Genomic DNA, 25,071 nt, shown 5'->3' with positions numbered 1-25,071 from the left:
TGCATGATCCTCCCTGTGTGATCCTCCCTGCCTGGTCCTCCCTGCCTGCTCTTCCCTGTCTGGTCCTCCCTGCCTGGTCCTCCTGGCTTCAGCGCCCTTCCCAGCAGAAGCAGGAACATGAGCCATTGCTGAGCACTGTGCCCACCTGGCACAGGTTAACTTTCCACCAAATAAGATTGCCAGACAGTGTGCATCTCCTCCAGGAGTCTCCTTAGCAGGGGCCTGTGTACAGGGTTGGCTGCATGGGTGAGGTCGTGGGAGGGGCCCAAGAGGGGCAGAAGGATGCAGAGACTTCGAGCGTGAGTGGATTCATTTTAAAGTGAAAACCATCGCTCCCCACTTGCCCTCAAAAATCACCCAGGGACTTCAAGTGGCATTCCAGGTAGAAGGCCGCCTGATTCTGAGTAGAGCCTGCCCAAATTCCTGGTCTCTGCTCCTGACCTGAGCCCCAGGGAGCCCCGAGCTTGAGCACCGACTTCCTCCTGAGCCTGCCACCCAGACAGCTCCAGAACTCTCCACCAGTTCTGGGAGAAGCACTCAGAGGGCACTGCATGGTGCAGTGCACACTCTGGGTGGAGACCCTGGCTTCCCCCCACCGCCCCCAATCATCCTCCCTCCTCTAAGCTTCAGCCTCCTCATCTGCCAAGGGGGACTAAAGATAGTGGCTCTCGCACAGGGCTGTCATGCGACCAGGCGAGCTTATCCACAGAAGCTCCTGGTGCCACCAGGCAGAAGTCAGTGTGGCTGGGGATTTCCATGACAGCTGATTGTCACCCTTGGATCCACCGCTCCTGGCACAGCAGAGCCACTGCTTGGCACATCACGGCCGGGGTGGGCCCTGTCTTCTCAGGCTCACATCCACACACCCCTTGGTTTTGCTTCCTCCCATCAGGCCCCAACATCACCTCAATATGACACTCGAGCGAAAGCTCAGGGAAGCCCTTACAGGTGAGGAACTGCAGATAAATTGCTGCAGGGAGGCTTTTGCTAGAAATTGTTCTCACCGAAAGGGATGGCTCCTCCTGACGGACGTGTGGCAAGGGGCTGTCAGCCTTCTCTCTGTCCCTCTGAAAGTGGGCAAAACCTGCACTGGCTTTCGCTGTTTGGTATCCCTAGCCCATGTTTGCCATCTTCACTGTTAGGCACCATGAGAAGGACCACAGTGAACAAAGCAATCTGGTCCCTTCTACAATTAAAAAATATGATTAAAAAAAAAAAAAAGGCAGCTCTGGCCCCTGCCCGGAGAGAGTGCATCTGGGAGGAGGCAGACCCCGACCAGATCATCACACGGAGAACACATGGGTACCTGTGTGCCGCAGCGGTGATCTTGAGCACTGGGTCTTCTGGCCCCCTCCTCTTGGAGGCTGTGTCTTCAACTATTTTGAACATTTTCTTAATCCTCAGAGGTCACTCTCTCCTCCAAAAGGCAGGGAGAAGTTGGTTCCCTGTATGCATTTTTCTCTGGTCTCGTGATTCTCCCCACTTGGGAAGTTTCCAGGCTGTAGTTCCAGGGGTGTTGACCTCACCACACATTCCTTCCCCCTTGCACCCACCTCCAGCCTTGCCGAAGGCCAGAGCCAGAGGGCCGCTGTGAGGTCTTCCGGAAGCGACATCTGGGAAAGGAGCCCCGGCAACGACCCCTGTCGGATTTGTCTCTGCTGCTCCTAGCAGGGAGCCAGCTTTTTGGAGCCAACTCTCTGGACGTGAGGAGCAAGGCCTCTCTGCAGGGAGCTGGGCTCTGCTGAGGGGGAGCAAGGCTGACCTTCCCACTTTCTTTCTCCCGCCTGTGCTCCTGCTGTCCTGGAGCCATCGTAAAGCTAGCTGGGGTGGCGAAAGGCCCCTCGGCCTCCCTATGCTCAGTGCAGCCATCCTCGGGCCACCGTGCAGCGTGAGGAGCAGGCCGGGCTGCCCAGCAGGCCATACACCGTCCCTGCTGCCCGCTGACTATGGGGGCGCGGCTGGACAGGGCGCTTTTCCCTCTGCCCCCCTGAAGGGTTACTGCTCACCTGTGACTGAAGGCGAGCACGGCAGGCATTCCCGTCCTTACTTCCTGTCCCCAAGATGTTAAATGACATGTGCCAGGTCACACTTTATGTCAGCTAGTACAAAAGTCAGTGAAGGTGAGGCAAAAACAGTACCAGTAAAGGAAAGGCTGGAAAATGATCAAAATCCAGATGCCAAGCTTTCCATGGACTTAGGTTCACCCAATTTAAACCGTTTCCTCCCAGCCTTCCATCCCCACCACCGTTATATTCTACCTTACCTTATCAGGATATGTTTGCATCTTCTCTCCCCTTGAAAATAAGGATCTGTCCTTGATGGCCTTTTATTCCCTCCACTGTCAAGCAAAATGCATGAGAAGTAGAAGATGCTCAGTCATGTGTCGCAAACAAACCCATGGATAAGTGAAGCAGGAGTCACTAAACTGAGCTTCTTGCAGTCAGGAGCTAGGTCTTTTTATTTCTGTATCTACTGGCTAAGCTATAGTAGCTGTTTGACGGTGTTTGTTGAATGAACAAATGAATGCCTAGTTGGGCAAACAGATGAATGAATGGCTCGGCTCCCAATGAAAAGCAGTTATCCCTCATCCCTGCCACATGCCCACAGGCGGGATCACCATTCCCTTCCTGCTGCTGAGGAAACTGAGGCTCAGGGAACGTAGGTGACCGACTCAAGGCCACACAGCTAGCAAGTAGCAGAGCCAGCCAGTGTGCACAAAGGGCTCACAGGGTCGTCCTGGGCTCGCCCTCCCACACGTGGGCCCTGGGTGGAGGGAGGACCCCACCAGCCCTGATTGTCCTCTTTGCCCAAGGCCCCAGGGGGCCGGGCTGCCACATGCCAGAGGTCACTGTTGCCTTCCTGTGAGAGCAGAATCCCCCCAGCCCAGTTAGGTCCATGCCCCTCCCCAAGCACCGTGCACCTTGGGTCTTCTTGGGCCTGGGGGCCCCACAGTGTTGAAGGGACTGAACTGTATTGGGGGGCTGCTTCTCTGTGCAGGGCAAGCGAGGTGGGCAAATGCTCCTGAGAGGGCAGACCTGCACGTGTTGGCTTTTCTAAGTCACAGGACTCCTTCTTGCGTGGAAGGCTGAACAGGCTCTGTGCTACCGTGGGCCTGCAGCAGGGGAGCCAGCTTGTCCTCAGGAGTGGTGCCCCAGGGACTGGCTTATTTGGCCTCCCCTTTCCTGTGGTCCCCAAGTGGTGGCTTTGCAGTGAACGGTGCCTTCTCTGCCACTTTACCTGTGCATCTCCCACAGCCTCCAGCTCAGGCCGTGGCACGTAGCGTGGGCTCGGGGTATACTGTTGAATCTGCTGTCACCCTCGCCCCCAGCCTCATCCGTTCCACGGTTAAGCTCCAGGCCAGACCTCGTGGCAGCTTCCCCTCCTTCCCCTCTGCACCCGCAGTTCTCTCGTGAGGCTCCCATCTGGTCCCAGTCCAGAGACCCAAGCGCCTCAAACCAGATGGTGGGTCAGGACTGAAGAATCTCCATTCCGGGATCATGAGTTAATCTCACAACCAGCCCCCCACTCACACCCGCTGAATGCAGCTCCCACTAGAAAGGGCTGTTCATTCGTGTAGGCTTGCGGAGGTGCTTCTGTGTTGTGTGCAGTTCATCTCTCTCCCCAGAATGTGCCTGCCCCCTTATAGCCACTCTTTATTTAAAAAAACTTTTTATCTTGAAATAGTTTCAAACTGTAATACCTGTACAGAGAATGCCAACATATCCCTACACCCGCAGATACCCAGATCCAGCTATTTTAACATTTTGCCACATTTGCCGTATCATTCTATCCATCCATCCATCTATCCATCTATCCGTCTGTTGTCTGGATGCCTATTTGTGTATTTATCAGTGCATTTTCTGAACAATTGAGTGTAGGTTGCACATATCATGCCCCTTGAACTCTTAATTCTGCCACATACGTTTCCCAGACAAGGATATTCTCTGTGTATCCTCAGTGTAGTTATCAAATTCAAGAAATTTTACCTTGATATAAAGCTTGTCTATATTCCATTTTTTTCATATGTTACTGACCCTTTGAGCCTTTTTTCCTCCCTTGCTAGATCCCATTTAGGATCATGTATTGCATTTAATTGTCTCTATCTCTTTAGTTGTTCTTTCTCTCTTTTTACCTATCTGTCTGTCTGTCTATCGTGGGAACATACATACAACATAAACTTTCCCGTCTCAGCCATTCATAAGCATACTGTTCAGTGGGATTGATCACATTCGCAATATTGTGGTACCCTCACCACCTTCCATCACAGAAATTTCCCCGTTTCCCAGAAGGAAACCTTACTCCCATTATGCATTAACTCCCCATTTCCCTGTCCTTGCCCCTGTAGCTTGTACTCTAATTTCTGTCCTAGAGCTTGCATTGTCTTTGATATCTTTTTGTAGTTACCATGGGGCTGAAATTTAACATCCTAAATCTATAACAATCTTTTGCTTAGATGCCAACTTACCCTCAATAGTAAATACAAACCATGTTCCCGTCCCCCTCCGCCCCCCACCTTTCTGTAATCCTTGTCACAGATTGCATGTCTCTACACGAGGAGTCCGAAAGCACTGCTTTCTCATTACATTTTACACGTCTGCCTTTCAGATCCTGTAGGAAGTGAAAACAGCAGCCCTGGGGTCCTGGCCCCTGCCTCTCAGCTGCGCTCTGCTGAGACCCCCGCCCCGCGCGTGGCCTCCGGCGCCCCCCTCACGGGCTGTGTGTTTGTTCCCTCGCAGCAGCTCCGAGTCGGACATGGAGGAGGAGGAGGAGGAGGGGCCCCAGCTGCCCACGTCTGACCTGGGCGGTGTTCCGTGGAAGGAGGCCGTGAGGATCCACGCTCTCCTGAAAGGCAAGAGCGAGGAGGAGCTGGAGGCCTTGAAGGACTACGAACTTGGGAAGGAGGATGAGGAGGACGGAGAGGAGGAGGACTATGATGATGAGGAGGAGGACTACGACGAGGAGGAGGAGGAGGAGGAGTCTAGTGAAGGTCAGAAAAAAGCCTGTCCCTGTGCCTGCCCTGCCCTAGGCCCGTCCTGAGGGTCTGCGCCTGCCTGGGTGCGAGAGGCCCCCGCGGCTGGAGCCGCCTTCACGCGCCCCCCCAGAGCCCAGATCCCGCCCCCGGCCTCAGAGCAGGTCAGGGAGCAGGGGCGGGCAGGCCGCTGCGTCCACAGACCGTCACAGTGGAGACAGTGCGCCTCGGGCACAGTCTTACTGGAAATTGCAAATGGGAGGTAAAGGGCCAGCGCAAGGACTTCATTCAAATTAGTTACTCATTCTTGTCATCTTCTCATTTTCTTTTCCCTTTAGCTTCACTTACAGAAGTTTATTTTAGTAAAGAAGGGGAATTAACTTTATAGATGATTCCCCGATAGCCAGTCTGGGATATTGGAGGCCGCAGAGCATTGATTCTCCTCTCAGCTCTGTGTCGCTGTCACTGAGGAGGGGACCGTTAGCTTAGGGGCCTGGTGGGTGGGCTGCAGCCGACAGCATGTGGAGCGGGTGGCATGTTTGACTCAGTTTCCTCAGAGGAGGTAGTGGAGGGCCGGTGTTAAGGTAAGACTGGCTGATTCTGAAATACTCTCTTGCCTTGGGCTTGGAGGATTTTCCGTTCTGTCCCTGCTGGTTCGGCTCTGTGGAACCTTGAGTGATGAGGACAAACTTGGTGGGCCTCCGTCTCCCTCTGTGAAGAGAAAGGCGTCATCTGGTAGGTGGGAGAGAAAGACAACAGCCTGTGAGCCACAGCCCCTCCCAGCTGCCAGTCGCAGGCAGCAGGTTAAATTCTAGATGGCTCTGCGCTTATCACTGCTCTTCTGTGCTCTCAGCTCTGCAGCCCTTTGCTGCACAGCCAGGACGGGGCACAGACTGGCCACAGAGCCTTCCCAGGCGCAGCTCCCACCTCTGGTCTGGTCCTTGGGGAGCCGTGTCACTCCCGCCCCCTCTGGAGGGCAGCTGAGACCCCGAGCCTGGTGAGGTGGGGCGAGCAGGGAGCACCCGTCTGCCTGGGGTCACGGCTGGAGCTCGTCCTCAGGAGCTCCTCCTCAGCCTCTGTCCACCTCTCCTCTCCGAGCGGAGGCCAGGGTCCTGCAAGGCAGCACTTGGCACCTGCCTCCCACGCTCTGTTTTATGAGCAATGAAGCGGCACTGGGTGGGGGTCCCCGTGTCCCTGTTGTCAGAGGGCTGAGCACACTCTCTGCTTGTGCCATTCCAGACATGTCATCACATCTGAAGAGTATCGTGCTTGGTGGCTCTTACCCCAGACAGCTTAGGGCCAAAGCCTGGTCCCTGTCAGGAAAGTTCTTCGTGCCTGCTTTCCCTCATGCAGACTTGCCATCCTGGCCCCAGAGCTCATGTCAGGCCCAAACCCGCAGGGGACAGTTTTTAACTAGAGAGATACACACCGACAAATTCAGCGCAGCTCTGGGAGTTCTGGCCGTGAGACTTTGTCCCTAGCCGGTAGCCCCTGTTCCTTTTAGATGCCTGTGGAGACCACAAAGGACGTTACTGCCTTGTCGCTGAAGCCTTCTCTGTTTTTCGTTCTCTCTCCTCCCCTGCATGCCCTTTCTCTCCATCCGTCCGGGCGGGATTCTTGACGCTGCTGGTGGGTGTCTGGCTCCCCTGCTGTTAGAAGGGGAGTACTGCCCCCGGGACACAGAACTCCTGCAAGGCCCGCAGCTCCGGCGTTTCTCGGAGGAAGAAGATACGGGTACACGTAAAGGTACAACTCTCCCCCCTTGCCACCTCCCACCCCGGCTCCCTGGCAGCCATCCCAAGTCTGCCTCCAAGAGCAGGTCTCCACAGGAAAGAGCCGTGTTTCTGGAGCCTTGCTGCCAGTCTTCGGTGCACATGGCCAGGCTCCTGACCACGGCCCAGCCTTCACCGACCGCCCATGAGTCCAAAGAGAGGTCAGAGAAGACTGGAATGTAGCCCCTCTGTCCCCTTGTGTATTCCGCTGCAGGGTCCCCTCATCAAGTCATGACTCCGCTTCTCTAATGCAGGAAGCTCACGAGACGGGCACAGCTCTTAAAGGTGGCAGAGCCTTACTCAGTGTCTCCCTCTCCTTTCTCTGCAAAGTGGGGAAGCCGGCTTCATAGCTGCTATGTCTCCACAGCTACGCTTACTAGCAGATGGCAGCACAGCATCCAGGGAGGAGAACAGCTCTCTTCCTGTTGTTGTTTAGAAGATAGTGAGACATTCAGGCTTTCTGGTGACTTAGCGGTGATTCAGCCTGATTCAACCCCATAAAGGCAAATCCACCTTAGAAAAAGTCCAGGATCTGCAGAGACTATCAGCCCCAGTAAAGCAGTAAATGAGGGGCTAAAACCCCACAGGTGATGGAGCACAACCTCAGCATCCACATTGGTGATCTTATCGGGTACTTCCTGCCCCATGCCACACACCAGCCCTGGCAGTGAAGCAGATGCCTTTACAGAGATTGAAGCCAAAGTGAGGTTGTCCCATTAGATAGTGGGGAGTGGGGGTTGGAACAGATACTCCAGGGGGAGGTGTCTTCCTGTCAGGAACCCTGGACCTTTCAGATCAGGTGGCACCTGCTCTTGCTGTCTGAGAAGCCCTTCTCTTCCCCCGAGCACCCTCCTGCCCAACTTGCTGGCTGTCCCTTTATTTTATCCCAATTATACGGCATGGCCCAAGCGCTAACCTAGGGGCCCGCAGGGCAGGGGCTGCATGCACATTCCTTGGGCTCTGATGGCAAGAATAATCTGAAGTTGCTACTGGCAGGTTTTCATTTAGTTGAGAAACCAGGTCTTGTGTCCTGAAGGGATCAATGGGGCTGCAAATGTAGTTATAAGGAAAGCGCTTTGGCCTCCAAAACAACAGAGAAGTGCTGGCTCCGGTCCTGCTGCGAGCTTCCAAAGCCTCCGGGGTTCACTGTCTGAGCTTGGCCTCTTCTCCCAATGTCACCCCCACCTCCATTCCCCCTGCCCCAGACCCAGCATGTGGCGCGAGGCCCACGGCGGAGGGGGGACCTTCTCTTCTCTAACAGCAGGGTCAGTTTCTTGAACGTGAATTGCCTAGTTGACAGCAGAATGTCCCCTTCCTGTCCCACCTCTCTCTCTCATCGCTTGGCTTAAATTTCCAAGGAGATACCATCCACGGGGCAGGTGGCGGTAAGCACCTGGCCATAGCTGACAGGGCAGTGGATGGGCTTTGTCCCAGGCATCCCTTGCTATGCTGGGGATGGAGCAGAGAACCTGACCCTTCAGAGGCCTGCTCGTTTCTTCCAACCTGACATTTGGGGCCCTTAAGTACAGTTGCGGATGAAAAAAGCATCAGAAAGGAAGGTTCTTTCTGCATCTGAGTGGGAATGTGTGATTCTCCTCATTGACATGGGCTTGGCGTGGCTAACTCCGGCTGAAGGAGTACAAGTTCTTTATGTGAGTGTGTGCACATGTTCTCGGTTTCTGCCTCCTTTGGGTTCATCCTGACCCCGGCCAACACTGTAACTTCTCTTTCTGTTTCCTTTCCTGTGTGTGTCGTCCACCTCCTTCCCTTGACTGTCTGTTTTCTCCTTCTTCCCTCCCCATTCCTACTCCCTCCGTCCTCTCCTCCACTCCTCTAACCTGATACCCCAGCCGGGAAGCAGAGGCTACGGCCGATCATAAACCCAGCTGACCCCTTGGAGATCCAGGCTGATGTGCACTGGACACACGTCCGCGAGAAGGAGGAGGAGGAGAGAGCGGAGCCCACCTCCGAGTCCTCTCCTTCTGGAGGTAACTGCTTCACGCCCAGGGCTCCAGCCCCTGCCGGGATCCCCGTCCCTGCTGCCCCTGCCTTTGCTGCAGAAGACTTTTCCAACAGGGCCAGAGCCCTTCAGTTTGATCAAAAGCAAGAGCCAACAGAACATTTCGTTCCCTGATGCTGGCTGTGACGACTGCCCTTGACCCTTGTTTGAAGATCTGTAAAGGTCTCTGTGGGTTGAGAGGTTCTTGGCAATTAAGTGAACCCGACCTTTGGAAAACCAAGGCTTGGCTTTCCTGCTCCCATGTCTCTAGGCAGGCTTACTCTTTCCCCTCTTTGTACAAGTTTCTGGTACTTTCCTTGTGGAGTGTGTCTGGGTGAGAATGTGTTTTGCCAGGATGGGTGTGGGGGAGCATATTTGGAACTGAAATGAAGGTTTTTTTGTGTTGTTTTTTTTAAATCAATTGAAATTCACATAACATACAGTTAGCCATTTTAAAATGTATGATTCAGTGGTATTTAGTGTGAAGTGACGTTTTAGGAAGAGATTTCTACCAAGGGGGCCACGAAAGTCACGACATAGTTTCCAACTCTAGGTTTTAGGTTGGATGCTCTGTTTTCCCAACATACCTTATCCTGGTTTCTTTTAAGGCAGAGCGATAGAAGAAAAAAATGGAGACTGGAGGGGCATGGAGGCTGCCATCCCCTCCATCCCTCCCTCCCTCCGTGCACCCTGCTCCCCAGCACGATCCTTGGACGTCAGCTTCTGCCCCCCCCACTCGTTTCCTCAGGCTCTCCGTGGGCTACACACCCTGCCAGAGGGTTCCCGCCCTTTGTGTGGTGCAGGATTTCATGGGGACAGTTGATCTCCTCCGGCCACAGCCCCAGATCATTACCCAATAGGCAGGACCGACATCCGCTAACCATTTTTGCAGCGGCGTAAACACCCAGCAGCAATGCAGAGGTGCTGAAGAGGGAGACCGGGCGGCCAGGTGGGGCGGCCCTTCGCCTGTGCCCTGCCCCCGCCCTTGTCCCCAGTGCCAGCACAGAGGCCAGCGGCGGCACCGTTACGCGTTGGCACCTGCCCGGCCGCGGGCTCGTGACGTCATCTCGGTTTCTCGGCTGTTTCGGACTTCAGGAACAATCTCCACTCTCCTCCACAGGCACAATTCCCTCCCATGTTAACTCAGTCTTTATCGTCTGTTTTTTAATCCAGTGCCTGACCTTCCTTCCCTCCGCCCGCGCAGCAGTGCAGGCCTGGCTGGAGACGGTCTCGGAAGGTAGTCTGGTGATGTGTGCCCACCCCGTTCACCATAACCCCCGTCACGCGCAGCTCCGCTGCTACCTAACACTCAGGCCGGGCCCTGTGGCTGGTGCATGCGGAGGGCAGAGCCGGCGCGGGTGGGGGGCACGTGCATGCCTCCGAGGCCCCCTTCCTCACCTGCCGACGCCCACCTCCAGGCCCGCAGGCCAGCTGCAGGGCACAGCCGCAGTGTCACCAGGACAGAGATGAACATTTTCACTGGCAGACCTGGGTGAAGGCCAAAGCCAAAGGGCACTGTTAGCACTGAAGCTTAAGGTTGGCAGTGATTAGATGTGAGAGTGAAGGAATCACAGTCTTCCAGAAACCTACCAAAGTATCAGAGAAGCAAACAGCCAGAATTCAGAGGGAGTTGATGGAAAAATTATCAGTGAAGAGGGGAGAGAGGAGGATTGGTGGATACCGTTCAGCTCAAGGTAGAAGGACAAGCCAGGCATAACCAGGTGTAACATCTGCGGGATCTTCTGACTGGGGTGCAGGTACAGGTATCTCTTTAGGTACTTGAGCCAAAAGAGAGTTGAAAACCATGAGTTGTCCTCCCTGGATTTTTCTGGAGACATGTTTCTCAGTGAGGGGGCTATTGGCATTTGGGGTGGGATGGTCCTTTCCAGCTAAACATCCTTGACCTTCACCCTTTAAATGTCAGGGGTACACCTTCCACCCCTACCTGTTAATGGTTGTCATTAAGACAACTGACAACTAGCCCCCCTAAAAGAGGGGCAGTGCTGCCCCCTGGCCGAGAACCACTGTCCCAGCAGTTACTTCTGGGATGGGCAGGGTTGGAGCCTATAGATCTCTGCCACCAGCCTCTTCCCAGCCCAGCCCACAGTGCTCACCAGCAGCAGGAGAAACACGCACACACACATGTGCACACACACACACAGCAGGAGGGGCCTTCCCCCAGCCCCAAGGAGAGGGAGAAGGCTTCATATGAGCAGGAACCACTGGTCACTCTCCCCGAGTTAGTCTGTGTCTCTGGGATGGCTGGACAGGGCTGTTGGGCAAGACCACCCCAGCCAGCAGCGGAAAGGAACCCAGAGATAAGTGTGTCGGCGATTCCTGGCTTTCGTAGTTGCGGCTCATCTGTCTGCGTGGCAGCTTGCAGCACCTTGCGCTCCATCTTAACCTGGATTTAATCCACCCCTTGAGCTGCGTCTCTCTCCACATCTGCTGCTGATGCTTCGATTTTTATCACTTGTTTGTTTTTTGATTTGTGTGATGATTGTCTCTCTCAAGGCACCCCGAGGGGTGTCGACCCCTCACACTTTCTGAGGCCACAGCAGGCGTTTCTTAGCATAAACTCTAAGCTGGAGACCCACGGCAAGTGACAAGTGGCCGGGACTGCTGGAGCTTTGCCAGGCCGGGAGTCCCGGGTCACGGTCTCCGTGCTTGCTCCCAGTTGACTAGACAGTGCAAGGGTGGAATTTCCACCCCTCTGCCTAGCACTCAGATTCATCCCGGCAGGTGCAGTGGAGGTGGGCCTTCTCTTGGGACCAGTCTGGGTGGTGTTCTAAGGGGGCCTTTATCCCACCAGCCCCCAAGGAGCCCCAGGCCAGCTGGATAACCTCCCTGTCCCCACCCCACAGGCAATGTGCTTGACTGTGCAAGGAGGAGGGTTCTGGGGGAGAAGAGGCGCCCGCCCAGCCTCCCCCAAAAGGGTGTTGTATAATGAGGAACTCACTGTCTGAATGCAAAGCTCAGGCTTGAGGAGGGCCCCCCGAGGAGATGGGTGCTCATGGGCGGGGGGTTCTGTTTTTGCCTCACGTTGTTGAGCCTAGGAAGTCACACTCCCTGGTGTTTGGTGAGCCGTCTTCCTCAGTGACCCAAAGCTCTGTCAGCCCACAAAGGGTTTAGACTTGAGCCGGTGACTGAGTAGCTCTTCCCCTGGTATTTTCCCAGCTGATGCCACACTTGATCACAGCTCCATTGGCAGCTCTGCACCCCAGAAGGAGGAACGTGGCATTAACTGTTTGCCAACCTAGAACTTAACGCAGAAAACTCCCATCTGTGCTGTAGCCTGGACTCCCTGTCTGTTGTGTTCCAAACTCATTTCCTATAGTTCTCCAAAAACTCATTCCAGGCTGTCATTTTGTTATTAATAAGCTGTGCATAGAAGATAAGTCTCCAGCTTCAGGAATTATTAAAGGAACAAAAACTTGTGGACCTGTCAGCTAAGTGAAGAAGTGAAATATTGCCAGTGTCTTCCCTGTGGCCGTCCCTCCCCCACCCCGTGATTTGTATTCTTTCCCCTCCAGTGTCTCTCCGGGCGCAGGCTGCCTGGCCTTATAGCGCTATGGTGCAGTGTCACTCGGCTGCACTCGCAAGAGGAGCCTTCAGGGGTTCTGGTCCTCGCAGGGCCTGCCCTCTCCCATTTTAAGAAATTTGCCCAACTGTGCAACAAGTAGTTCCCCCCACACTCCCTTGGGCTTGAGCCACAGACCTGTATATGCGCAGGGACGCATAACCCTGTTTCCTGAAGTAAAAACCTTCAGGAGTGATCGGACGGCTGGCTGAGAACCCCAGGAGAGGCAGGCCATGGCGCCCTGACGGAGGGACCCAGTCAGGCTGTGGGATCCCAGGGCTTCACAGCACCCTCTAAAGCCCATTCGGTGTTTCTCTCGGTTGCTGCCTCTTACTCTGAACTGTGAGTGTGGGTTCTAGGTGTGCAAGGGTGTGCGTGTGTGTGTGAGAGAGGGTTGGCTCCCCTCAGGGAAGCGGAGTTGAATTGTGCGTCCCCTCACTGGCGCTGAGGGGCCTCCCTCGACTCCACACAGGAATGCTCTACGTCCCCTCGTCCCTCTCCCTGTTCTCTAAACTAAAGTGTTTCTCCAAATCCTCCCAAGCAAAGCTGCCACCTCCGCCAGGCGAGAGGGAGGCTCTCGGGCCCTGCTGTTCCTTCATCGTGTGTCACCCCCCACGCACACCCCAGTGGTGCCAGGGATGCCAGGCTGAACGAACAGATCCCCTGGACCCCGGACCCCAGCTCTGTCACCGCAAGATGGGAGTTAGAAACGGCCCTTCCGTCGGCACGGTGCCAGCCAGACATGGAGGGCAGCTTTTCCAACCTCCTGCCTTCCCAGAGCAGAGCCTCCCGCAGCAGCCTCTGCAGGAGGAGGGGACAGGTGCCCGGGCCCGCCCCAGCCCCCCACTGCACTTAGGTCTGCCCGACTTCCACCCTGGAGCCCAAATCCAGAGACTCAGAGCCGCGTCCCTCTTCTCATGGTCTCCCCAGCTCTAAGAACACTGGGGCCCCAAAGGCAGGCAGGCTGTCCGTCCGTCTGTCTGTCTGTCCTTTCCTTTCTTTGAACGTTTCTGCTTTACAGTCCCATTTGATGAGAATAGCCTGGAGGAAGATGTGAACTCGGAGCCTGCGGAGATAGAAGGGGAGGCAGCGGAGAATGGGGACACAGGGGACACTGGTGCTGAGCTGGATGATGGTACGGGGACCCCAGAGCCTCCCCTCTCCTTCCTGGCAAAGCCCCTGCTCCCTAGTGAGGGGCAGTCCCAGAGCACGCTGAGCTCAGGGAAGATCAAAAATACCCATTGATGCAAATCAAGGAGCTCTGGGTTCCTTCTTGTTCCCCACTCACCAGGGTGCGTCTTGTCTCACCTGCCTCTGGGCCACCATTCGGTGTGGCTGGGGTTCAGTAATGCGGGTGGGGAACCGTAGCAGGTTGGGGGCTTCCTACAGGGCTTTCTGAAAGAGATGGTATTTCATGAGTTACGGTATATTGGCAGGGAAAAAGGGGCAGGGGCTGGGAGAAGTCGGAGAGGTGGGGCGAGACCGTGAGGGGGTGGTCAGCGGGCCGGGTGGGCGTGGGAGACTCCGGGCGGTATGGGAGGCCCTGAGACTGGACCCTCCTTCCCGGGGCACCCCAGGCTCTGCCAGGGCCTGGGGGCCCTCAGAAGTGCTGTGGGGCAGGCAGGTCTCAGGTTGAACATCCTGGTCCAGACATCCAGTGAGTGTGACGCCGCTGACAAACCGAGGGGGCAGTGGTCTGAGCAGGGCAGGAGGCCTGGGGAAGGGGCCTGGTCCCACTCAGGATGTGCCCTCCACCCCTCTGCCAGATCAGCACTGGTCTGACGATGTCCCCTCGGACGCTGAAACCGAGCTCCGCTTGCGGCACCAGGAAGAGGTGGAAGCAGAGCTGGAGCTGCGGGTGTCAGAGAATGAGGGGGAGACGCCACCCCCCCACACCAAAGCTACAGGAGAGAGGTGAGTCTGGGTTCTTGGCAGGAGAAGCAGCGTCCAGAATTCCTCCTGAGAGCTGCGAAAGCCTGAGGGTGCGGCCCCAAGGGTAGGGCCCTCCAGAGCACGCCTGCCATCCATGCCCCAAGCCCCCGCAGCTGGCTCCGGCCTGCAGCCCCTACCCCTGTAGTATCTGGGGATAGGAGAGGTGGGTGGTGCATCTCAAGACTCCACAGACAGACCATCCACACGGAAGAGTCAACACTTGAACATGACACTGATGGTCGTAACAGAAGGTGGGCTAGTGGGGAGCACTCTGGGAAAATGCAACCCAAGGTCACCTCATTTCTGAGAGGACCTGCTCCTTCCAGAAGAAGGGTCTAAAGAGCAACCCGGGAACACGGCCGGAGCGCCTTGCTAGGCGGAAGTCACCTCAGCTCGATCCTCTGACCTCCTTCCCCCCTGTAAACGGCTCCTTGTGGCGGGGCGCGCACCGTGGAGCTGGCTGGAGAGAAGCTGTGGGTGTGCCTGGGGATGGTTTCCTATTGTAACTGCCCGTGTCTGTTCCTTCCAGGGCCCTCCCAGGCCACCAGCCCTGTCCAGTCCCCTCAGGAGCAAGCTGCCATCTCCTCCCTGGCCCACAGCCCCGTGGCAGAGGTAAGGGTTGGGGCTCCCGGTGGGGGGCAGCGAAACAGTCGGGCCCGAGCGCACCCCACCAGGACGGGACGTGAGGGGGCTTCCGGTCCTCCTCGCTGGGAGGGAATCTAAAAAATTCTCTCTGCTCCTTGGAGTGCCAAGTGCAGCTGTTGAGAACAGGGGCTGCCCTCTGGTTCTGGCTCTGTCCTCATGACGGGAGAGAGGGTGGAGGCCATCTGAGCAGAGGTCCCCACCCACCCAAACCTTAGCACCCACTGCCACCTCCACTCTTCCTGTCATTCCATACATCACACCTCGCTTAAAATTGATTATCTTTAAAGCAACAGTATTTGTGAAATCATTGGTTTGATATGACAGGTGCATTTTTTTCTTCGCATAATGTTAAAATGAATGCATAACTGTTAAAATCAGAACTGCTTGCCCCTACTCCCAGCACATGGGAAGCACACATTGGGGAACGCTGCATGAGAGCGCGTAATGCTGTGTTCTGGGGAACCCGGGTGAGGAGCTGCTCTCAGGAAAACGGATCAGGGCATGGGCAGAAGGCAAGACCCGGTCTGCTTACGAGTTGGTCTTTGGGCTGTTAGGAAGCGTGTGACTGTCGAGCGATTTCACCTGTGAAATGGGGGAGCATTCCGAGGCCCTCAGGTGGGGTGACAGAAGGATTTGTGCAAGAATGTCTGGGGGGATCTTTGGGCTTCCAGGGGACAATTTGTGACACAGACTGTAATGAGTCACTGTCTAAAATCTTACAGTGCCAGCCCCAGGTTCACATATTGGGGGGTCAGTGGTAAGAGAGGGAGAGCCAAATTCATTAGTTCCTTGGGGCCAGGGTTCACTTCAGTGGACGGAGAATATTGGGTACGTTTGAGATGAACCAAACCCTGAAGGTTCAGTCTGTTCAAAACAAGTACAGTGGTGCTAAAAATAGAGAAAACAGCGTTTTTGCTGGCGCCATTTGAATAAGAGTTAAAAGGAGGGAGAGAGGGGTGTATTTCAACAAGCACAGGTCACTTCTAAGCAGCTTCTGTTCACCTTCCTTCTCCTTAGGGGGCCCGAACCCCATTTGCCTCCGTTGGCAGAAAAGTGAAGTCACCAGAGGAGCACTTTTTCCCTGAACTTTTGCTCCCTGAAGACAAGCCCAGCACCGACGTCCCCACTGGCCAGACGCTCGTGCCCTCTCCCATCCGATGCCAGCCGGTGGCCCTGCCAGACGCTAGGACGCCCCCCACCCCAGTCAGCCCTCCGCCAGTGTCCCCGCCGGCCGCCGCCACCAGCCCCTGTGCCCAGCTCCCCATCTGCTCCCAGCCTCGGCCTGCCTCCGAGGTCACCGTCCCCTCGCCCACCACGTCCCCCATACGCTTCCAGCCCGTCCCAGCCAAGACGTCTACCCCCCTCCCTGAGAAGAACCAGGGTGAGCCCAGGGACCGGCTGGACGAGACCCTGAAACGGAACGACCTGGTGGAGGAGTTCTGGATGAAGAGCGCCGAGATCCGCCGCAGCCTGGGGCTCACCCCCGTGGACCGGAGCAAGGGGCCTGAGCCCGGCTTCCCCTCGCCCACCCTCCAGTTGGCGCCCCTCAAGTCCTATCTGGTGGATAAGTCCCTTCCGGACGAGGGGTTCCGTCTCCAGAAACCTCCACCGATCCCTAAGAGGCTGGGCCTGCCCAAGTCAGATGGCGACCAGCTCTCGCTCCCCACCCCCAAGTCCCCATCCGACAGGGAGCTGAGAAGCTCCCAGGATGAGCGGAGAGACCTGTCCAGCAGCTCAGGCCTGGGCCTGCACGGGAGCTCGTCCAACATGAAGACTCTGGGCAGCCAGAGCTTCAACACCTCGGACTCCGCCATGCTCACGCCCCCCTCCAGCCCTCCACCGCCCCCTCCCCAGGATGAGGAGCCTGCCACGCTGCTCCGGAAGCCATGCCCACCTCTCGAGCGCCTGGAGGCTGAACCCAAGGCCTCAGTGGTCCCACCCCCACCTCCTGCCGCCTTCATGCGGCCCCCCCGAGAGCCGGCGCAGCCCCCCCGGGAGGAGGTGCGCAAGTCCTTCGTAGAGAGCGTGGATGAGATCCCCTTCGCCGACGATGTGGAGGACACCTACGACGAGCAGACGGAGGACTCAAGTCTGCAGGAGAAGTTCTTCACGCCCCCCTCCTGCTGGCCCCGCTCTGAGAAGCCCCTCCACCCAGCCCTGGCCAAGGAGAATGGAAGGCTGCCGGCCCTGGAGGGCAGGGTCCTGCCTCCAAAGAGGGGGCTGCCCTTGGTCTCCCCCGAGGCCAAGGAGCTGGCCGAGGAGCGCATGCGTGCCAGGGAGAAGTCTGTGAAGAGCCAGGCGCTGCGGGACGCCATGGCCCAGCAGCTGAGCCGGATGAAGGGGATGGAGGTGGCGGCCGCAGTCTCCAGGCCCCCTGGGGGCAGCTCCCGCAGGGCGGCCTCCGCACCCTCTAAGGGCAAGGAGCTGAGCTCCGAGCCCCCCAGACGGCCTGCTCTCAGAGGTCGTGAGGAGCCCACCCCAAAGCGCGAGGCCCCTGGCGAGGAGGTCCTCTTGCCGCCCTCCGACTTGGGGGGCCCCAACGGGTCGGTCACCTCATCTGAGAGCTCCAGTGGGAAGAGCAAGAAGCGGTCGTCACTCTTCTCCCCCCGCAAAATCAAGAGAGAGAAGAAGTCCAAAAGCGAGGGCCAGGCCCCTGAGAAGCCCAGCCCGAGCCTCCTGGAGGAGGCGGCCGCCAAGCCCAGGTCCCTGTGGAAGTCGGTCTTCTCTGGGTACAGGAAGGACAGGAGGAAGAAGGGCGACGACAGGTCGAGCTCCAGCACCCCCTCCAGTGGGGCCACAGTGGGCTCCGGGCGCCAGCAGGTGTCTCCCATCGTGAGGGCAGGTGCGTCATCACTGGGCAGAGCACGCCATGGTGTTCTCTGGTGGTCAGAGCTGCCTGGCTGGGGCCAGAGAGCGAGCTTGGGGCTCTCCGAGCTCTCCCCCCAGTAAAGAATACTGGCGGCCACCTGAAAGCCTGCTGAGGGAGGCTCTGGAGGTTTGTGCCCTTCCTTGAGTCCCAGCACCCCCAGGGCGGGCCTGGTTTTGAGCAGGGCAGGGGTAGGGTGCTGGGAAGCACCGGGCAGGCCACCCTGGGGGCACCGTCTGTTTACCATGGGCACTGCAGCCCTGCCCGACACGTCAGCATCTGAGTGCACCGACCCCATAACCTGAATTGGAAGGATCCAGGCTGCTACACGGCTGTTCCCTGCCTTGACACCCACCCTTCCTGCTCCCCCAGAGCTGCAGCTCCGGCGCCAGCTGAGCTTCTCCGAGGACTCGGACCTCTCCAGCGATGACATCCTCGAGAAGTCCTCCCAGAAGTCCAGACGAGAGGTATGTACCTCCCCCCTGAGGACCAGAGCCCTCAACTGTTAGGGTCTGGCCTTGAGGAGGAGGGAAGGGAAAACCAGTCCACAGCCAGGGCCCCAAGCGAGTGCCCTCCGAGCCCCTGCAGACAGGCCCAGTGTCCAGGTAGGATTGCCTTGTGGAGGCCCTTACGGAGCAGCGGGGGCAGGAGGCCCTGGGGACAGCTCTTACGAAGAGGACCAGGGATGGCCCGTGTGCTGAGCCTCTGCCGCCTCAGGAAGCAGCCTGGCACCATTGGGGGGGTCCCACGTGGCATACACTGCTGCCCTCCACCTCCACCCGGAAGGCTGGTGGACGAGACGCCTGGCCTGGGGCTGGGGACAAGGTGGGAGGGGTTAGGGTTTGGGTGGTGGGTGGGAAGGCCCTGCTGCAAGGCCAGATCACCGAGGAATGTGCCAGCTCGTCCCGCCTGCTTACTGGATTTGTGGGTTAGGGAAGATCTGCTCTTACAGAAAGCAGCCAGGGACACCGGCCTGGGCTCTGTGCAGTGAGGGGGTGCGGGAGCTCCAGCGTGGCCCTCGCTGCCCCAGGCTTAGAAGGAGACATGGTTGCTCTGGGAAGCTCATCTCCGTAGTGGGAGCCTTCCTGGGTGTTCGTTCAGCTTTGACTTCGAAGGGCTTCCTGGGCCGGGTCTGAGGCGGTCAGGTTGGAGGAGGAAGGAGGACGTGTTTGTCACGGTGATGGGGCGGCCCTGGAAGTTTCCAACCCTCCCCATCCGACTTGAGAGCTGCTGCTAACCCTCTGGGCCAAGGTGGCGCTTCCAGTCTCCTTTCTCCTCTCTTTTTTAAACGAAAACCTCCCCCAGAACATCATGTACCTTCTCTAAAAAGGTTTCCGGGGCTGGGGCTTGAGTCTGCCTCTAGGTCAACTTCCAGACAGCCTCGAACCATTCGTGGGCTTAGAAGCAGACAGGGAGGGCTGCAGGCCTGAGCCCTGCCCACACCCATTCAGTAAGGACCACCCCTGCCAGCTGTCTCCAGGGCCCCTCACCTGTCCTGCAACCTGGGGAAAAGCTGGTCATTTTTCCTGTCATCTCATCCTGGATTTGGACATTATGGTGCCAGCTCTGCATCTGCTCTCCCAGAAGGGCCCTTGAAAGCCTGCCCTCTCTCTCTGTCCCACTCTGGCCATCTGCAGAGCAAGACTAGCCCTGAGCAAAGTTTTGGGGTTCTGTGTGCTGAACCCCAAGGGCCTGGTGTCACGTGCCCCTAAGCGAGTGCCCCATGCCAAGCTTCCCCAGGCTGTAGTGTTGGTTCGACCCAGGCATGGCTTCTGGATAAACATGTGAGTCCTCACACACACCCCCACACGGGGCCGGCTGTGGGCTGATCAGGGCGGCCTTGCCCGCCGTCAGCCAGTTCGTGGTGCGGGGGCCACCAGCTCTCCAGCTGCGGTAGCTGTCGTGGTTGGGTCTGCACTAAGGAATGAAACGTTCTGCCTGATGTCGAGTGGCTGACTGCCGGTGGCCGTGGCCTCTCCCTGGGCCTCCTTCCCACTGTGCACTTGGCCAGTGGGCGAGTCATGGGCTGCCATCTAGAGCCCTGGCACAAGAGAAGCTGGAGGACTCGTGCAAAACGCCAGGGACGGTGCCAGGCCTGGCGCGGCTGCCTGACACCCACCACGGTGCCACAGGTGGGCTGGGCGAGAGTGGGGCAGCCTTGTTTTCAGGGTGGGAAACCTGAAGCAGAGAAAGAACAAAAACAGCCATGAGGGACATTTTAGGGACAGTGCAGGAAATTTGATTTGGATCGTATAAACATGTTATTAAATAAATTCCCCAGAAGTAGTAGCAGTACTGTGGTTACATTAGGATAATGTCTCTGTTCTTAGGAAGCACATGCTAAAATATTTAAAGATGAAAAAAAAAGGTAAAAAGGGAGTTAAACCGAACGTGTGGCAAAACGTGAACGTTTGGCAGATCCGGGCGAAGGGCATACAGGTCTTCATCGTCCTGGTCTTGCAACTTTTCTGTAGGTTTAAAAATTTTCAGAATAAAAAGTGTGGAGAATGGGGGGACTGGAGTGAGAACGAGATGTGAATGGATTCCGGAAGGCTGGCTCTCGGTGACGGAGCCCCAGATCCCCTACCAGACCCCACTGTGGCAGCACAAATGGGTAAACTGTTCCTTTTGAGTTACCCACCCCATTCCTGAGGCAGGGCTCCTCTTTGTCTTTAAAAAAAAAAAAAAAGCAACTTTTTATTTAAAAGAAAAATACTTATTAGAGAAAATTAAGATACCAATTGTAGACCTATCGACAAGAAATACTGCATGTGCACCTCTTTCCCTTGCTTCAGTCTGATTTTTAAATACAGCGAACGGGGCTGCTTGTGACCTCAGACCTTCCCAGGTTTGCCTGTGCTCTCTGGCAGCCCCTGGCTCCGCTCTGGGGCAGAGGCCCTGGCCCTGTGGCTGTCGGCACAGCGAGGGTATCTGCCTCCCAGCCCCAGACACCGGGAAATCGGAGACACGAGTCATCCCCTCCCACCTTTAGTTTCACATTGGACACAAGTAAAGGGTGTTGAGCGCTGTTCCTTAGTTGTAGTTACCTCACTCCTTGTGCTGCCTGGGAGAACACCTGGTTTTGTTGTGTCTTTTTTCCCATGGCTCGTCTTATAATGGAATCCTCCCTCCCCTGGTTTGTGGGACAGTGGCTCAGGCTCAGTGTTAAACACCCACCCCATGGGAGGCCAATGCATCCTTCTCTAGGCCGGCTGCTTCTTGAGGTGGGTGTCCACCTGGGGTGGTGTCCCCAGTTAGCGCCCACTGATGGACAGAGAAGCCGGGGGGGCAGCAGGAGCCCGCAGTCCACCCTAGAGCCCTCAGCCCCTGCCCTGCGTGTCCTCCAGACCTTGTGCCACACACACACGCACACCCCTTCCTGCCTTTTGGCCATTAGTACCTTGTCACCACCACCTAACCGTGAGTGATGAAGAAAGCAAAAGAGCAAACGCAGCTAACCCCAGCCCTCCGAGAAGCTTTGCTCACAGGTCAGTGGAAGGAGAGGAGGTTAAGGCTCTGCCTGAACTCTTTTTGGCAGATAGCAGTTGTTTCTCTATCTGAGTTCCTTTTACTGTGTATGATCAAGAAGTGGCCACCTGTGCCCTGTCCCAGGGATCCCCCACCCGCCTGGCCCTGCAGGGACGCTAGGGGAGCGCCTGCTGGAAGAGCGCGTCTGTGAGCCTGGCTGCCGGGCGCTCGTCCACATCCTTGTCCCTGGCAGCAGGAGGCTCCCGCTGCCTGTGGCTTTCAGGTGGAAGAAGTGTTTGGAATTTTCACAAGGAAGAACAGTGTCTGTAATCATATATTAGGCAGTTTTAACTTAAGCACACGTGTGAGATGGAGAGGAGAAAAGAGAACATTTGGGGGGTAGTGAGGAAGGAGTTTTCACGGAGGTGAGCAGAAAAGCCGACCCCAGCCTCATTCAGAAGTGGGGGGAGGGGGCAACCTGCCCTTGCCAGGACTCACACCCAGGCCCGTCGTTCTGCAGCCCCCCCCGACCCCTTACGGCCTCATTGTGTGTTCCGGTGCTGTGCGTTTGTTTTCAACTTCTAACTGATTTCGCTCCATTTCTGTGTGTTGTTTTTAATTTTTTTTAATTATTATTATCACTACTGTTCTGTTTTGTTTTCTGTTGCCATCCCCTTAAAAGTCGATTTATGTACCATCCGCCTTGGCATTCAGGAGCGCCTGTGCGTCAAAGGTAGTGTGTCGTTCCCGCCAGCCGAGCTGCTGCATGTGCACCTGTGATTAACCCCGGGGGCCGCTCGCCCCTGCAGCCCCCTCACTAACTGAGCTCACCGTGCATGGGGCCACAGCACACACTGGCAGCGGAACTTTCTGGAGGTGTGTCATGAGAGAGAGGCTGAGCCCTGCTCTTCGGCCGGCTGAAAAGGCCCTGAATTGAATATCCAGTCCCCTTTAACGTCTGGGAAAGCCTCCTCTTTTGGTTTCTTAGAGCCAGTGAAGAAAGTGTTATGAAGAAAGGCAGACCCTCCACATTTGCCTCTCTCTGGTGGCCCAGTGTCAATCCAGGGCATCTGGCAGGCCCTGGAGCTCCTGGAGCCCCACGTTGGCCGTGGCCTTCGGTGTCTGGCAGCACAGTTGCCGTGGATCGGTCTCCATCCCTGTGACGGCCGCAGCCTGGCCGACACGGCCCTGGCCCACTACATTCTCCTCCCTTTGTGCAGGCCCAGAGCCCACCCAGGCCCACTCCATGTTTCTGGAAGGATTGGGGTTCACCAAGACATCAGATGGAAGCACCCCTGTTTTCCCTACTTCTTAAAGAGCCTCCCTAATACAACTTAGCTGAAGAAAGTGGCTTTTGAAACCAAACAAGAAAATAAAATAAAGGATCCCAGTTTTCCCTTCTCCTCTCCCTGCAAGCTTACTGGGAGTAGGAGGCTTGGGGAAACACCTTACTGGTAGGAACGGTGTTCCCAGTACCCCACCAGTCTTAAAAAGAGCAGACCTCCTTATACGGAAAGTGGTGATCTCCAAGAGAAACGGGAGTCCCTTCGTCACCTTAACTTACTAACAGTCAGTCCCCACCAGCCTGCCGTCCTCATCACGGAGGGGCACCGTCTTGTCTTCTGGCCTTTAGGCACATTCTGTGGCATCGTGGGCCCCTGCAGAGTCCTGGGGACCAGCTGAGCCGCAGGCAGGGAGTTGGCCCCGCTCCTGCCTGTCCGGCCACCTGCGCCTCCCCGTCCTGCCCGGGCTCCGTGGGGGCAGCTTGTTTGCGTCTTGGGGCAGGAGTCCTCCAGGCCCCTGCCCGCCAGCCTCCCAGTTGCCCTCAGGCCTGCGTGCGCCTGCCTGAGGAAATGTCTCTGTCCTCCCCAGCCAAGAACCTACACGGAGGAGGAGCTGAACGCCAAGCTGACCCGGCGCGTGCAGAAGGCGGCGCGGAGACAGGCCAAGCAAGAGGAGCTCAAGCGGCTGCACCGGGCCCAGGTAAGTGCACAGAGGGTGGGGGTGCCCCAGGGGTTCCTGGCAAACTCAGAGCAGCATCTTCCCCTCCTCCCGGCCCGTCCTCGCCCACCACGAGGGAGGGCGAAGGAGTGGAGCAGAGTTGGACGGGCCTCCCTGTGGGAAATCACTTGCATCTGAGAGGGAAGCTCCAAATTCTCAGGCCATACACCTTTGTTTGGATTGTTTTTGCAGAGCTGTTAGAAAAACGAAAGAGCCAACCTTTCCTCAATTCCTTTGTCTAGAATAATCTTGTAAAGACAACTAGTTCACTTGTAAGAACTAATACCTAGAGTTGGTCTGTGACCTGTCAGTCTGTCATGGGCCTGGAATTTCATGGGAAGAGATTGGAGCCTCTGTCTTCAGACCTTCTAGATTCTAGGCCATTCCAGATTTTTAAAAAAAAAAAATTTTTAACTTTTAGAGATGGGATTTCTGCAACACTCTCCACGAACTCCTTCTAGTGCTTTAGCAGTCTCACTGTCAGAGACGCCTTGGGCTGCCATCCACAAATCCTGCAAGAATTGCACCACTGCCTTTCTCTTAGCTGCAGTGGAGAGGGGCCGGCCGCCCTGTCACTCGCTGGGGCCCATGGGTTGCGCGGCTGACCAGGCTGGGGTGCGGGCAGGGGTTCTTCACCCCACACTCCCAGCATTGTGTCCTAACGAGAGCCTTTCTCAACTTTGCTTCCTAACTCATTTTTCTCCCTCTTGGTGTTTGTACACTAACCCCAGGGCTCCCTGAGAGCTAGGAGGTAAGAGAGGAATTAGGTGCTGATCCTGTTGTGTTTCACGGCAGATTATCCAACGTCAGCTGGAGCAGGTGGAGGAGAAGCAGAGGCAGCTGGAGGAGCGAGGGGTGGCTGTGGAGAAGGCGCTGCGGGGTGAAGCAGGTACTGTCTTGGTTTGTCTGTGAGGGGATCCATTCCTGAAGGAAAGCTCCTCTGGCAGGCTAGTTGTGGATCACCTTCTCCAGCACGCAGCTCCTTTTCCAGCAGGCTTTTCTGGGTCCCTTCCTCACTGGGATTCGGGGCTTCCTGTTTAGCCAAAGAAAAGGAAAGCACCTCTGTTCAGGACTGCCCTGAGCCCAGAACTGCCTGTGAGCTTTCACTTTAGGGCTCGCCAGTGACCCGTGGAGCAAAATCTCCATCGGTTTCATCTCTGGATGGCAAGCCCCGGCTCCCGCCTCTCTCCTCCCCTCCCGTCACATCCTCTAAGAGAACATAACTGGGAACGAGGGAGATTGTACTGCAAGGAGCCATCACAGAACTGCACCGAGCAGGGCCCCCGCTTGCCCCCCACCTCCCAGCCTCCTTTCTTTTGTCCTGCCTGTGCTACCTCACCTGCCCAGGGTGTGAGGACACCCCCAGAGCCCACCCCATCTTCCGGGAATGGGGTGTACGGCCCTTCCATTTGCCAGCACATTGCCCCGTGTGACCCCAGGCCCTGTGTTTCCTAAAGGACAATCCCCTGGGGCAAGGTGGAGCGGCTCTGTGTTACCTGAGCAGCCTCGAGGGGCCCACAGCGGGACTGCCCGAGGGCCGCGGCTGGCGATTGAGTTCTGGCGGTAGGAGCTGTAGAAGACAGTGGGGTCACACCCTCCAGAGGAACCTCACGGGCTTGGGCTCCACACAGGTGGGCACATGCAGGGAAAGCAAGGACATACCCAAGTCATTTCGAGGACCCAGCCAGCCCTGCTGGGTCAGGACCTTGACACCCCCGGACACCTCCCATTGTAACCCCAGCCTCTGGTGTGTAGTGACTGAAACCTGCTGTCTTAGGCCGGTCTCTGGATGGGAAACCTCCAACTCCTTACAGAGAGCACAAGGCCTATGGGTGCTGC

General features: G+C 56.8%; 1 protein-coding gene across 1 annotated transcript in view; it reads left to right on the top strand.

Annotated features, from left to right (window-relative positions):
* The window catches only part of MICAL3 (microtubule associated monooxygenase, calponin and LIM domain containing 3), a 198,991-nt gene that overhangs the window by 156,110 nt on the left and 17,810 nt on the right, over nucleotides 1-25,071 (top strand). Inside the window, 10 exon segments of the mRNA XM_037847514.1 lie at nucleotides 4,737-4,987; nucleotides 8,592-8,729; nucleotides 13,342-13,455; nucleotides 14,087-14,205; nucleotides 14,207-14,234; nucleotides 14,782-14,864; nucleotides 15,915-17,739; nucleotides 18,136-18,230; nucleotides 23,104-23,214; nucleotides 24,028-24,121. Coding sequence (XP_037703442.1) covers nucleotides 4,737-4,987; nucleotides 8,592-8,729; nucleotides 13,342-13,455; nucleotides 14,087-14,205; nucleotides 14,207-14,234; nucleotides 14,782-14,864; nucleotides 15,915-17,739; nucleotides 18,136-18,230; nucleotides 23,104-23,214; nucleotides 24,028-24,121 — 2,858 coding nt within the window.

This window comes from Choloepus didactylus, chromosome 8 (genome assembly GCF_015220235.1).
Source record: "Choloepus didactylus isolate mChoDid1 chromosome 8, mChoDid1.pri, whole genome shotgun sequence".
NCBI classification, from domain to species: domain Eukaryota; kingdom Metazoa; phylum Chordata; class Mammalia; order Pilosa; family Megalonychidae; genus Choloepus; species Choloepus didactylus.
The sequence above is the reverse complement of the archived record's forward strand: the minus strand, read 5'-3'. Positions and strand labels throughout refer to the sequence as shown.